General features: G+C 37.8%; 1 protein-coding gene across 1 annotated transcript in view; it reads left to right on the top strand.

The window, feature by feature from the left end:
* The window catches only part of LOC144051724 (uncharacterized), a 37,468-nt gene extending 30,415 nt beyond the window's left edge, over nt 1-7,053 (top strand). The window contains exons 4-5 of the mRNA XM_077565093.1: nt 76-254; nt 6,973-7,053. Coding sequence (XP_077421219.1) covers nt 76-254; nt 6,973-7,053 — 260 coding nt within the window. The remainder of the gene's footprint in view (nt 1-75; nt 255-6,972) is intronic.
* The last annotated feature ends 5,754 nt before the right edge of the window (nt 7,054-12,807 follow it).

The raw sequence follows: 12,807 nt of genomic DNA, 5'->3' as shown, positions 1-12,807 counted from the left end.
ACACACACAAGGGATAAGATCCAGTAAAAGGTTTGTTTTGGCTTTGTTGAAGTACGTCTCCCTTCTCGCTTCCAGTATCTGCTCATGACGAATTGGTGACGTCCAAAAAAAGAAGTCTGTTTGTCAACGTGCGGGCTTCTGGATGCGCCCCGATTACTGGAAGAGACTTTGCGAGGTTGAGCTTGTGCACTGAAGCGCTTGTACGCAGAAGCGACTTTCCAGCAGAACGTACAAATACAGACATGTTGTCAAAGGTAAGAAGTAGAAACGGCAATAGTTGACGAAAGTCGAAAAGTAAGGAACTACTGTTCCTTTTTCTTTTTTTTTTAAACTGATAACAGAAACTACATCTTGTGGTTATAAAACTGAAACTAATTATTAGAATAGCAACAACAAAAAAGTCCTTCATTTTTGTCTCTGTTAATATCAGATATGAGCTTTCGGGTTTGATTTTAAAAGTATTTATTTTTGTTTTGCTGTACAGAGGAAATACAGTCAAATTGCTTTTGAGAATTTTATTTATTTATTTATTATTTTTTTAGAAGTTTATTTTTTACTTCATTACACAATTCTTGGTGTCGTTCTTTATCTCACACTCAACAAATACTCCATATATTAAAAAAATAAAATAAAATTGTGTTGTGTATCGTGTAGTGTTTACATAAACAGTGCTTGAGAAGTCTATGAAACAGGAAACGCATCATTGAAATATAAAAAGTTGAAGTGATAAAACCACAGATTTCTTTGATTATTTTTGTCATCTGATTTATGATTTACTGATTATGTTTATGCCACACTTCTTTGGTAGAGTTTTGTGAACTTGTAGTGAACGCTTAAAAGACTGCAAGTCCAAATGTTTAGTAAGTTAACCACTCTTTCATATTACATGTTTCATTTTGTTTATTTTAGTGTAAGCATAACCTAAGTGGCAAATCCAGGTCCAGAAAGTAAAAACCCTGCCACAGTCTGGCTTTAACCATTGATGATAGCTAGCTAGCTAGCTAGCTCCATATCAAGTAAACGAGCACCATGGGAGATAGCATCCCACAGTTTGGCTTTAACCATTGATGATAGCTAGCTAGCTAGCTAGCTAGCTCCCTATCAAGTAAACGAGCACCATGGGAGATAGCATCCCACAGTTTGGCTTTAGCCCCAGGTGCTAGCGAGCTAGCTCCATAGCAGGTAAATGAGCACCATGGGAGCTAACTAGCTAGCTAGCACATGGGGCTATAGTCAAACTGTGGCGGGGTTTTTACTTTTTTTCTGGACCTGGATTTGCCACCTCTGCCTATAAAACCAGAACATTTATGTTAAATACATCTGGTATTGTTTATTGTAATACAGATTAATTTGTTGCTTATGCTTGTTGAGACATTCTTGGGGAAAAAGAGCTTGAAAACAATAAACAGATATTAAATCGCAATCTCAGTATTTAAAAAAAAATAATAATATTTTTCAAAAACAGCAGCGACGTTTTTGCAGACAAGCAGGCGGGCAAGTGTGTGAAGTGAGTGAGGCGAAAGACAGGATGGGTGGACTGGAGGTGCCCGCATGTTGGTCAACGTGCAAGCAGGAAGTTGCAACTGGCACACACACACACACACACACAAGTAGTGGCCACAGTGTACGCCCACACTATTTGTACCGGCGCCCCCTCGGCTCATGAAGCAATACTTCCTGTGTGTACGTGTCCTATTGCTTTACGCCGTACCCACTTACAAGTCTGATGTCACCATCGCCTGATCGCTCACACCTACGCTTGACCCGTGACACCTTCAACTCCTCTTCTGGTAAAAAAATAAGTTTTGGAGGCTTACTTCCACTAAAAAGGTTTTGTCATTTTCGACAGCCGTTATGACCTCCCTGAAGGAGGTTACTGGAAGTGTTCATCAGAGTTGGTTGGTTGTGACACCAGGATTTAATAACACTAGCAAGGGATGTTTAGAATTGCCTGTTTTCGTTGTTTTTCTTTACGGTGGATTAGGGTTAGTATTAGGGTTGAGTTACAGTTAGGGTTGGCAAACGTGAGACCAATTGCTACGGCTAAGCTAGCTCACAAAGATCAACATTCGGTGGAATCTGAGTCAGTGAACATTCAATTGAGTACCCGCCCTGAGTTTTAAAGGGAAAGTCAACCCCCCCCCCCAAAAAAAAATGTGTGAAAGTTTTTTGACAATAATATGTTCTATGCAGCCCCACTGATCTAAATATGGTATTGTGGTTTATATTGTGTTACTGGAATATGAGTTAAGCAGCCAAATCCAGCCGTTTTTATCCATCTCAGGGGGGCGGCCATTTTGAGTGAAAATTACAACACAACATCACAGCTCAGTTTCAGAAAACAGGTGAGCTAGGATTGGTCGTTGCCTGACCCTGAGCTACATTGATGTCATCTTCAGTCGACAGCAAGTGGCAAAATGGCCGCCCCCTGAGATGGATAAAAACGGCTGGATTTTTGCTTCATTACCCTTATTCCAAAAATGTCATATTTATCAGAATGTCATGTTTAGACTAGTGAGGTCACATATAACATATTATTATAACTTTCACTTTAACATCTGGGTTGGGGGGGGGGGGGTATATAGCCTAAAATAGGCTTCAGGATTTAGCTAAAGTCTTTAGGTTTAGAGTAGGTTAGCATTAGCTAAGGTTGAGGTTTAGGCTTTGGTTAAAATTGGCGTATGGATAGAGGCTAGGGTTCAATTAGGATTGGAGATTCAGGTTTGACGATAGGATTCCAGATTTGATTTGGTTAGGGATCGACAGTTATCGCGATGGTTCGACAACACCGTTTTCAAACCTGTGAGTGATGTCACTGCATTGCCAAAATGATTATAGTTATAGCTGCTAGGTTTTTTTTAGTTTGTCAAAAGTCCGACCGGTGAGAAGCCAAAGCAAGCGTCACCGAGGGAGCCGCTTTTTTTTTTTTTGGGGCAAAGCTGACGAGTGGAAGCGAGAGAAAAGTGGAAAAGCCTTCCACATGTGGCTGAGAACACGTTCTCATGCGCTTCTTCTTTGTTTTCAGCTGCAGGCCGGCCCCACCTTTTAAAAAAAAAAAGGAGGCCGGGGCGCGAGGGAGCGCTCTGGACGCTGGAGGAGATGGGAGCGGTAGATGGGAAAGCGAACTGAACTGGATTGAACCGAACTGGGCACACTGAGCTCGCAGGCAGATGTTTTCCATTGACTTGTAGGGAGTGTAGGCAGGGTGGAAGAGACGCCGTAGACTTGCCAGGACGCACAACATGGAAAGGTCACCACCACCACCGCTTCCTTTCCCCCCCTCACTCGCAAACAACTTTAACTCTCATGAAAAAAAAAAAGAGCCAAAAGTTAGCGCATCAGTGATTCTCAAACCGAGGTTCCTGAACCCCCCAGGGGTCATGCGAGCCAAATATTTGGGGCCGCAAATTGACTTGACTTTTATTTTTTCTTATTGGCGGGAAACCAGCGCATGATGCTTTAGCGGCTAGTAAATGAACCTCATCTTGATCTATGGGCTGACTAGACCACAAAAAAAAAAAAGGTGTGGCGACATGGCTTCACTAGAGAGGATCTTTTTTTAAATAAAAACACACATAAGAGGGCGAGGAAGTCATGAAAGCATCCTTTTCAGGGATCGCCAGTCTTTGGAGAATGTGCCAGACTGGAAACTCTGAAAGGTCGTGAACTCTTGCAGACGTTGTGCAGAAGCTCCTTTTTTCAAAGTGGTCGCACTGTGAGCACTAATTGACACGATGAAGTGATGTTAAGTTCCCCTTCTGTTTTATGGCTGATTATGATTATTATTATCATCAATTCCTTATGTTCTCATTCAGAACTATTATGAATGAGAGGAATCCGGGCCAAGAAAAGAAATATAACATTTGTTGCGCAAACGGACAAAAGTCATTTTTCTTTTTAATTTCCTATTAAATAATGCATGACTCCAATTGGAAAAAAAAAATCCAATTGAAGTGCTTCTTAGATTTATTAGCACCCAATAGAAGGTGTATGCCACAGCTGCCCTAAATGAACATTTTTATAAGAATTTTTAAGGTTTCTGTGATAGTTTCTACACCAGCAATTGGAAATTCTATTGTATTCAGAGATTTGCTTCGAAGTTCTGTACATTGTACACGTTTGGCGATAACTGAAAAACGTGCCACAACAATTTAGTTCTAAATGATGGAGATATAGCATTTAATAGTTTTCTACCACTTCAAATGTCCTGATTTTAACTCCTTCACTGCCATTGACGGCTATAGACGTCATAAATTCATTTGAACTATTTCTATTAGTTAAACATTTTTTCCACTTTTTTTAACAAGCGTATGAAAATCTAGATTTTTTTTTTTTTGTACATTTAGAACAGATATAAAATTTGTGATTAATCGCGAGTTAACTAGTGAAGTCCTGCGATTAATTACGATTACAAATTTTAATCACCTGACACCCCTAATTTTTAATAATCTTTTGGTTTAAAAAAAATTTATAATTATTTTTTCCGATTTTTAATAATCTTTTTTTTTAAGAAAAGATTCTTAAGAATTAAGTTGTTTTTTTTAAATCGTACTTAATCGCATGACTTCACTAGTTAACTTACAATTAATCAAAACTTCTAGATTTTCATACTCTTGTTAACAAAAGTGGGAAAAATGTTAACTAATAGGAATAGTTAAAATAAATTTTTGACATCTGTAGCCGTCAATGGCAGTGAATGAATTAATATCTTCGTCCAGATCAGTGGCTATCCGGCAAATTACTTAATTACGTATAAATTCCAGGCTAGCTTGTGAGCTAGCTTGTGAGCTAGCTGGTGGCTAGCGCCTTTCGTCAGGGTGTGAAAAGCCCAGCGCCAACTTGGTGAGATAAATTTCAGCCTTGGGAGGTTTTAAACAGATGTCTTTTCGTGGCTCAAACATGTCGGGATGTGTCGGCATAAGAAAGATTTGTCATATTTGATTGACGGTTGACAAATGAGCAGGGCGTGGTTTCGGTGCCTTTTTAGCGGAAACGCGCTAACAGCTTGATGGTCGTATTTGTGAAGCCTAAAAGGTGAATTCAGTTTGAAATTTCTCATTTTTGTTCAAAATGGCAGCTTACTGTCAGTATAGTATGAGAGCTGCGCTAATACATTTGCTAAGTACTGTTTATGTAGCAAGTGGGTACCCATGAAGGTTTGGTGCTCATTCAAAGGGATGTTTGGCCTTGGAGGAGGTCTGCGCTTTACTTTCTAGCTTTGGTCTCTCTGTCTCTCTCACTCACACGCGCACACTCACTTCCTAATGGCTTCCTCTCGGCGTTGACAGCTGACCAAGATGAAATGACTCGGCAGTCAACACCTTTGCCCTTCTCGGGTCCCATCGTCCACTCGATGGGATTGAAACGACGCCGTTTCAGTCAGTCAGGCGAAAAGGATGAAACACACACGGAGAATGTGTCACCACTCCGACTCGGACCATCACGCTCTCTCGCGTTCCTGCGGGAGGAAACATACACGGCATTTAAAGAGCACACGCGCAGACACAGACACACGTTCAGGTTGGTGAAAACAGAAAAGCGGAGCATTGAGCCCCTTTGTCGCCTTTTGACATTAGCAGGCAGGAGCAAGTCCGGCTGACACCAGACACCCTTTTGACATTTGACATTTCACGTGTGGAGTCTTAAATTTAGATCTACACCCACCCCTGCCACAATTTTAGGTACGCCCACAGTCGGGAAGTAAGGGATTACAATTACTTTTAAAAGGTATCTGTACTATGGAATTTGTACGACGTCCCACCGCTGTCATCAAAATGTGCGACCAAACTCCCGCATCTTCACCTTTTTCCAAATCCTCACCAAAATTGGAATGGCTTCTTTATAAGCAGTGTTTATTTATTGTTGTATTTGTCCTGCTATAAGCGATATACAAAATGGATGGTGAAATTATTGAGGCCAGAATAAGATACTCTTAACTTGAGTGCTACTTTGATGCCATTAAGATATGTGACTAAATTCACGCATCGGCACCTTTTTTCCAAATCCTCACCAAAAGTGGAATAGCTTCTTCGTAGGCCCACATTTTTTTCCTGTCCTGCTACAAGTGATATACAAAATAGATGGATGCTAAAATGATACTGTTTGAACAGAAAAAAATACTTAACTTGAGTGTTACATTGATGTCATCAAAATGTGCGACTAAATTCCCGCATCTCCTCCTTTTCCCAAATCCTCACCAAAATTGGAATGGCTTTTCCGTAGGCCCAGATAAAAAAAAAAATTAAAAAAATCTGTCCTGCTACAAGTGATATACAAAATAGATGGATGGTAAAATTATACTGTTTGACAGAATAAGATACTTGAGTGTTACATTGATGCCATTAAAATGTGCGACTAAATTCCCGCATCTCCTCCTTTTCCCAAATCCTCACCAAAATTGGAATGGCTTTTCCGTAGGCCCAGATAAAAAAAAATTAAAAAAAAATCTGTCCTGCTACAAGTGATATACAAAATAGATGGATGCTAAAATTATACTGTTTGACCAGAATAAAATACTTAACTTGAGTGTTACATTGATGCCATTAAAATGTGCGACTAAATTCCCGCATCTGCTACTTATCCCAAATCCTCACCAAAATTGAAATGGCTTCTCCGTAGGCCCAGTTAAAAAAAAAAAATAAATCTGTCCTGCTACAAGTGATATACAAAATAGATGGATGCTAAAATGATACTGTTTGACCAGAATAAGATACTTGAGTGTTACATTGATGCCATTAAAATGTGCGACTAAATTCCCACATCTGCTACTTATCCCAAATCCTCACCAAAATTGGAATGGCTTTTCCGTAGGCCCAGTTAAAAAAAAAAAAATCTGTCCTGCTACAAGTGATATACAAAATAGATGGATGCTAAAATGATACTGCTTGAACAGAAAAAAATACTTAACTTGAGTGTTACATTGATGTCATCAAAATGTGCGACTAAATTCACGCATCTGCACCTTTTTTCCAGATCTTCACCCAATCTGTAATAGCTTCTTCCTTGGCCCAGATTATCCACAGCGTCGGACTCGGAGGAAGTGAGTACGTGTAACTTAAAGTCAAGCGTGAGTGTTAATCACTTGCTGCACCTGCTAATTTTCCCCCTCTCACGTCATCTGTCGATGTGTTTGATTCATGTTTAGCATCTGGATGATTACTTACGCACCGCTGACAATGATAATAGTAATAATAATAGTAATGGGATTTTTAACACCATGGAAAAGGACATATGTGTGTGTGTGTATTTGTGTAAACCTGTTGGCCGGTTACGCCGCGGCTGACAGAGTAATGGATCGCCTCGTTGAGGCGGGCGGACGCAACATGATGTAATTAATTTAAAATTCTCCCACTTAAATGAGGCAAATCCGCTCACAGGCAAAACTTCGGTTGTATTTTACAATTTTTTAAATGTGCAGAAAATTACTTCATTTAAAAAATTTGTCAGTCCTTAATATGAAAAGAAAAATGCACTGAGCTGTCACCACTGTCTTACAAACGCCATTATGCCTATTTTTAATTTTTTTCATGAATTGTTATGAAATTACTGATTCAATGAATAAAAAATGCAGCCATATTAATATTAGGTTAAAATTTCTTCCCACTTTTATGTTAACAAGAATATGAAAAATTAGGGGAAAAAATATTGTACACTTTATTATACATTTTGATATAAATTGAGATGTAAAATGTGTGATTAATTGTGAGTTAATTATTGAAGTCATGTGATTAATTACAATTTTATAAAATCATCTCCTCACACCCCTAATTAAAAAAAATTATACATAATTTTTCCTTCTTTCACAGGCTGAAGTTTGGAGTATTTTGAAAATTTTAAATTAAACAATGTCTCTAAACAATTATCACACAAAAAAAATCATTAGATATCAATTAACCATTGCAACGCTAATATATTGGTATACAATTTTTTCATGTAATTCATAAAAGCAAAATGACACAAAGTCATTTCTCCCACCCTGTGCAGCTAATTTTTTTATAGGGGAAATATTTGACAACTGACAAAAATCAAATCATAATTGTAAATAATTTAATTATAAGTAATTAAAAGTAATTGTAGTTCATATTTAAATGTATAGAGTATACATTCGGTATTCAGTGAATTCATTCACCTTTACACGAACAGTGGACAAAATACACATGAAATGTGTTATGCAATTGGACTTTATTGCGAGAAAGATTTGGATTATAGTGACAAAACAAATTGCAACATTTTCACATTGCCTTTTAAAAAATAAAAACCTTATCAACATCACTTTTTTTTATCATAATAAAACAAATTTTATATTTTTATATATATATTGTATATAAAAAAAATCCACAGTTGTAATGTACACAAAAAAATACCTATAAAACATTTAGACATGCAATAAATACATTCATTTCATTAAAAGCATATTGACATTTTGAAAAAAAAAAATTTTTTGAAGAAGGCAGAAATACTGTTTGGTTGTATTGCTTCGAAGGTGCCTGCAAGACAACAAGACGACTTCATGCCATCTGAAATGAAAACATTTCCATGGCAAATGTGTGTCTTTGTGTTTCCATGCGCTGCCAGCGTGTCCTACAGCTGAACTTTCTTCTCCCTCAACCGCAACGCAGTTGGGCACAAGACATGGCAGTCATCCTCATTAAATCATAATCCAACCTGTCGCCCCATCCATCAATCCTACACGTAATCTCTGATGCATGCGTTTGTGTGTGTGTTTGTGTGTTTGTGTGTAGGAGGAGGAGGACCCCGAGGCTGTGTTACGATCTTGTGTTCGTTCGTGTGTTCCCTCCGATCTCCCGCTCCTCAATAATGACTTTTTCTACAAGAAGCGACACTCCAAACGCGGCAGGGCAACTTCATTAAAGATGATCTAATCTGGAAGTCTGCAGGCCAGCCTTGTAAGTGTGTGTGTGTGTGTGTGTGTGTGTGTGTGTGTGTGTGTGTGCGTTCTGGTCTTTATCACAAAATGGGGACAAAAGTCTGTTAAGATAAATGATCTTCCATAGTAGGACCAAAAGTCAAGTAAAGCCAAAAACACAGCTGTGTCTGTTAACTTTTAGCATTGATGTGTGTGTGTGCACTGGTTTTCACCGTTACGTAGGGACAAAAGTGGTCACTTTGTGAGGACAAAGCTCGGCGTAGGCAACCAAAAATCAAGGAGAGCTCCAAATATTTGTTTTTACTGTCTGTGAGAGTGTTTCAATTAAAGCGAGTTTAAACTGTAACCCATTCCTGTATGCGTGTGTGTATGTGGTCTTGTTTTTGTGACATAGTCGGGCCAACATTTCGGGATTTCACAGAGTTGTGGGGCCCATCCGTCCATGTGGGGCCATGTTGCTCTTTTTAAGGGTCAAGACTTGGTTTTAGAGTTTAGGTTTGAATTGGGTTATGGTTGAGGTTAGGGTAAGGAATAGGCAATCATTTTTGATGGTTGGGGATGTCAATGAGATGGCCCCACAAAGCTAGTAAAACAAACGTGTGTGTGTGTGTGTGTGTGTGTGTGTGTTCTGGTCAGCATCACTTTATGGGACCAAAAGTCAGTTTACACTGTTTACATGTCAGAGTGGGGATTAAAAAAAATATGAGCTCAAAATATGAATGCATTAACTGTTGTAGATGTTTCTGTAATTTATTTTTTAAAAAAATTTAGAATTGTAATATTCACAAATATGCATGAATGTTTGTGTCTTTATGAGCATGTGGGGACGAAAATCTAGTAAATGCAAAATATTATTTATTACTATTATTAATTTACATTTGAATTAGCCCCTTTTGTCAATCAAGCTCAATCTTACGAGAATTTAGTCGAAAATTGTGCAAAAATGTCACGCTTGCACTATAATATAGTATCTAGAAAAAGTAAAATATTGCCACAAAGATGCTACATTTTATCTGCTACATTCCCCATCCCCTAAAAAATCGTACAAAAAACAAACAAACATATTTTCAAGTACTACTGAAATGTTCCCTATTAATTGCATTGCATTTTTGTCCAGAATCCTACTAAATTCAAGGCTTTATTTTCATACATGTAAAAAAAATATGTTTTATTTATATAGTGTATATTTATATATTGTCTCGATAATTTTAGTGCAGTCCGCATGTTCACTTTATTTCATGGAACAAATATCAAAGCCATACATTTGATTTACGACTTACAGTATATTTATGCCACTTGTTTGGTAGAATTTGTGACATCATCCTAGTGAAGGCTTAAAAGACTTAGTAAGTTGACAACTAATTGAAATAGGCTAGAAAATGGTTTGTTATTATTTGTAATACTCTAATGCTTGCGTTTAAATACATGGAAAGAGAACTTTGAAAAAAAAAAAAGAAAAAAATATTTTTCTAAATCATTCGGCCATAATAAAAAGTACAAAAATGGCTGTTCTCCCTTTAATAGATGCTATCAGCCAGAAGCTGCACTTTTTGCTACTCGTCAGGCGGTCTTGGAGCTTCACTGACTGCGAGGGCGAGCTGACATGACGGATGAGCGCCAGAGAAAGCTGACAATGAGCCGCATCATTTCCTGAAGCTAAGCACACTTTCGAGTTCACCAAATAGGAAAAGAAAAAGCAGGCCAGGCAAGACGCTATATTTTTTCTCTCCTCCCCTCTATCCTTCTCTTTCTTATGTTTTTTTCTTTCTGGCTTGGATTCTTTTTCCTCTTGTTGCCTTCATCTGGGCGCATGACTTGGCTGCTGTGCAGCGGCCCGGGGGACCCCGGAGCAATTGTGCAATTTCATACATGTTTACTTTGCTGGCATCTTTCTGAGCAGCGTTCCTCTGGTTTTAATCTCCTTCTTTTCTTGGCGGGGGAGGGGGAGTGCACGGGCAGGCGCTACCATCATACACCGAAAGGTCAACGCATACGGCGGCGGGGTTCGTTTTTGGAAATCGATCAGGGTTAGCGAAAAAGAAAGTAGCCCTCGGTGTAAACATTTAGACAAGTGTCTTCTTCAGCATGAGAAACAGCTGGGAGTAAGTGGATCGGGGCGTGGGAGGGGGGGGGGGGGGCAGCGGAAGGTGATTTAGGGAGGGAGAGTTGGGGAAGGCAAACGTGGGACTTTTAGGGGATAGCATAAAAATGAAAATTTTTATGCTATCCCTTGCTATTCCCTTTTTTATGCTATTTTATGCTATTAAAATCTGAAAATTTGAATGTGCGAGCTATTTTGGAGTATATGTAGTGTTAATTTCATCAGCGAAAACTCAGCAAAAATAATTTCTAACAGATTTTTCACCACACTAAAACTAGATTAGACTAAAAAATCATCATTATGTACAATAACTGCGACTAAATCAGTATGCATTTTTGTCGGCTAATACGAGACGAGAATTGCCATTGACGGCTATAAACGTCAAAAATTCATTTGAACTATTTCTATTAGTTTAACTTTTTTTTCCACTTTTGTTAAGAGTATGAAAACCTAGAATTGTTTATTTATTGTAAATTTAGAACAGATATGAAATTTGTGATTGATCGCGAGTTAACTAGTGAAGTCATGCGATTAATTGCGATTAAAAACTTTAATCGCCTGACACCCCAAATTTTTAATATTTTCTTCTTCTTTTTTTATTCATTCACTGCCATTGACGTAAAAAAAATCATTTTAACCATTTCTATTAGTTTAACATTTTTCCCCCACTTTTTTTAACAAGAGTATGAAAACCTAGAATTTTTTATTGTACATTTAGAACAGATCTAAAATGTGTGATTAATCGTGAGTTAACTAGTGAAGTCATGTGATTAATTACAATTAAAAAATGTAATCGCCTTTTGCCGAAAATTTTTAATAATCTTTTTTAAAAATGAATTTATGGCACTGAATGCGTTAATAAAAACTGGACTAAAAACTACGGACATTTTAGTTCATGAACAAATATGAGACGAGAATTAAATGATTTTGTAAAATCTTGTCTCTGCTAATCTGTCATGTGACACACAGGGACACGCCCCCTTTCAAACAGACGGATTCACAATTAAGTTTAAAAAAAAAAAAGAAGTGAATTATAGTTATAACGTAACATTAATCCAACGGATATAACATTTCGACAAAAATGTTAATCCGACCCCTAACTAATGTTGGCTAACTTACTAGCTCGTAGCATAGCGCCATCGTAGCCACTTGTTGATATACTGTAATTGTGTGTCAAGTTGTTTTTCATCAAAAAGATGATAGAAAATTTCATAAAAACGGGATGAGGTTGAGTTACTATGATAAAAAATAACAAGCATGATTGAAACTGGGCTCAAATAAACTAAGACTAAAACTGAGACTAAATTTAAAAACGACGAATAAAATAAACACTATTATGGAGGAATCTGTTAAGTTTCTCAAATGTATCCATTTAGGACAAAATGCCAGGTTACATGGTCACTTCATGGGGACCAAAAATCAGGGAAAGCTCAGAATTTGAATCCATGAGCTATTCTGAAGTAATTTGTTTTATTGCCCTCATTTGTGTTTGTGTGTTCTGGTCTTTATCACTATATGGGGACTTAAGTCCGTTTCTAATTGTGTTGCTGTCTTGGAGATTGGCGACCAAAAATCATGGAACGCTCAAAAGGTGCACAAAGACATCAGCTACAATGCTCACTTTTAGTGACCTAGGAAAAAATCCATTTGTAGCTCCCAGAATGAATATGTGCATTTTTTTTTCTATGTAATTGGCACTTCATAATAATAAAAATAAAAAAAAAATTAAAGAAGAAAAAAAAAGCAAATGGACAATAGTGGCTTTTGGCTCCTATGATTATCCACACTAAAAGGCAACGTTGCACAGCCAGGGCGTGAA

This window comes from Vanacampus margaritifer, chromosome 5 (assembly GCF_051991255.1).
Source record: "Vanacampus margaritifer isolate UIUO_Vmar chromosome 5, RoL_Vmar_1.0, whole genome shotgun sequence".
Taxonomy (NCBI): Eukaryota; Metazoa; Chordata; class Actinopteri; order Syngnathiformes; family Syngnathidae; genus Vanacampus; species Vanacampus margaritifer.
Note: the sequence above shows the minus strand (reverse complement) of the source record. Positions and strands in the feature narration are given on the sequence as shown.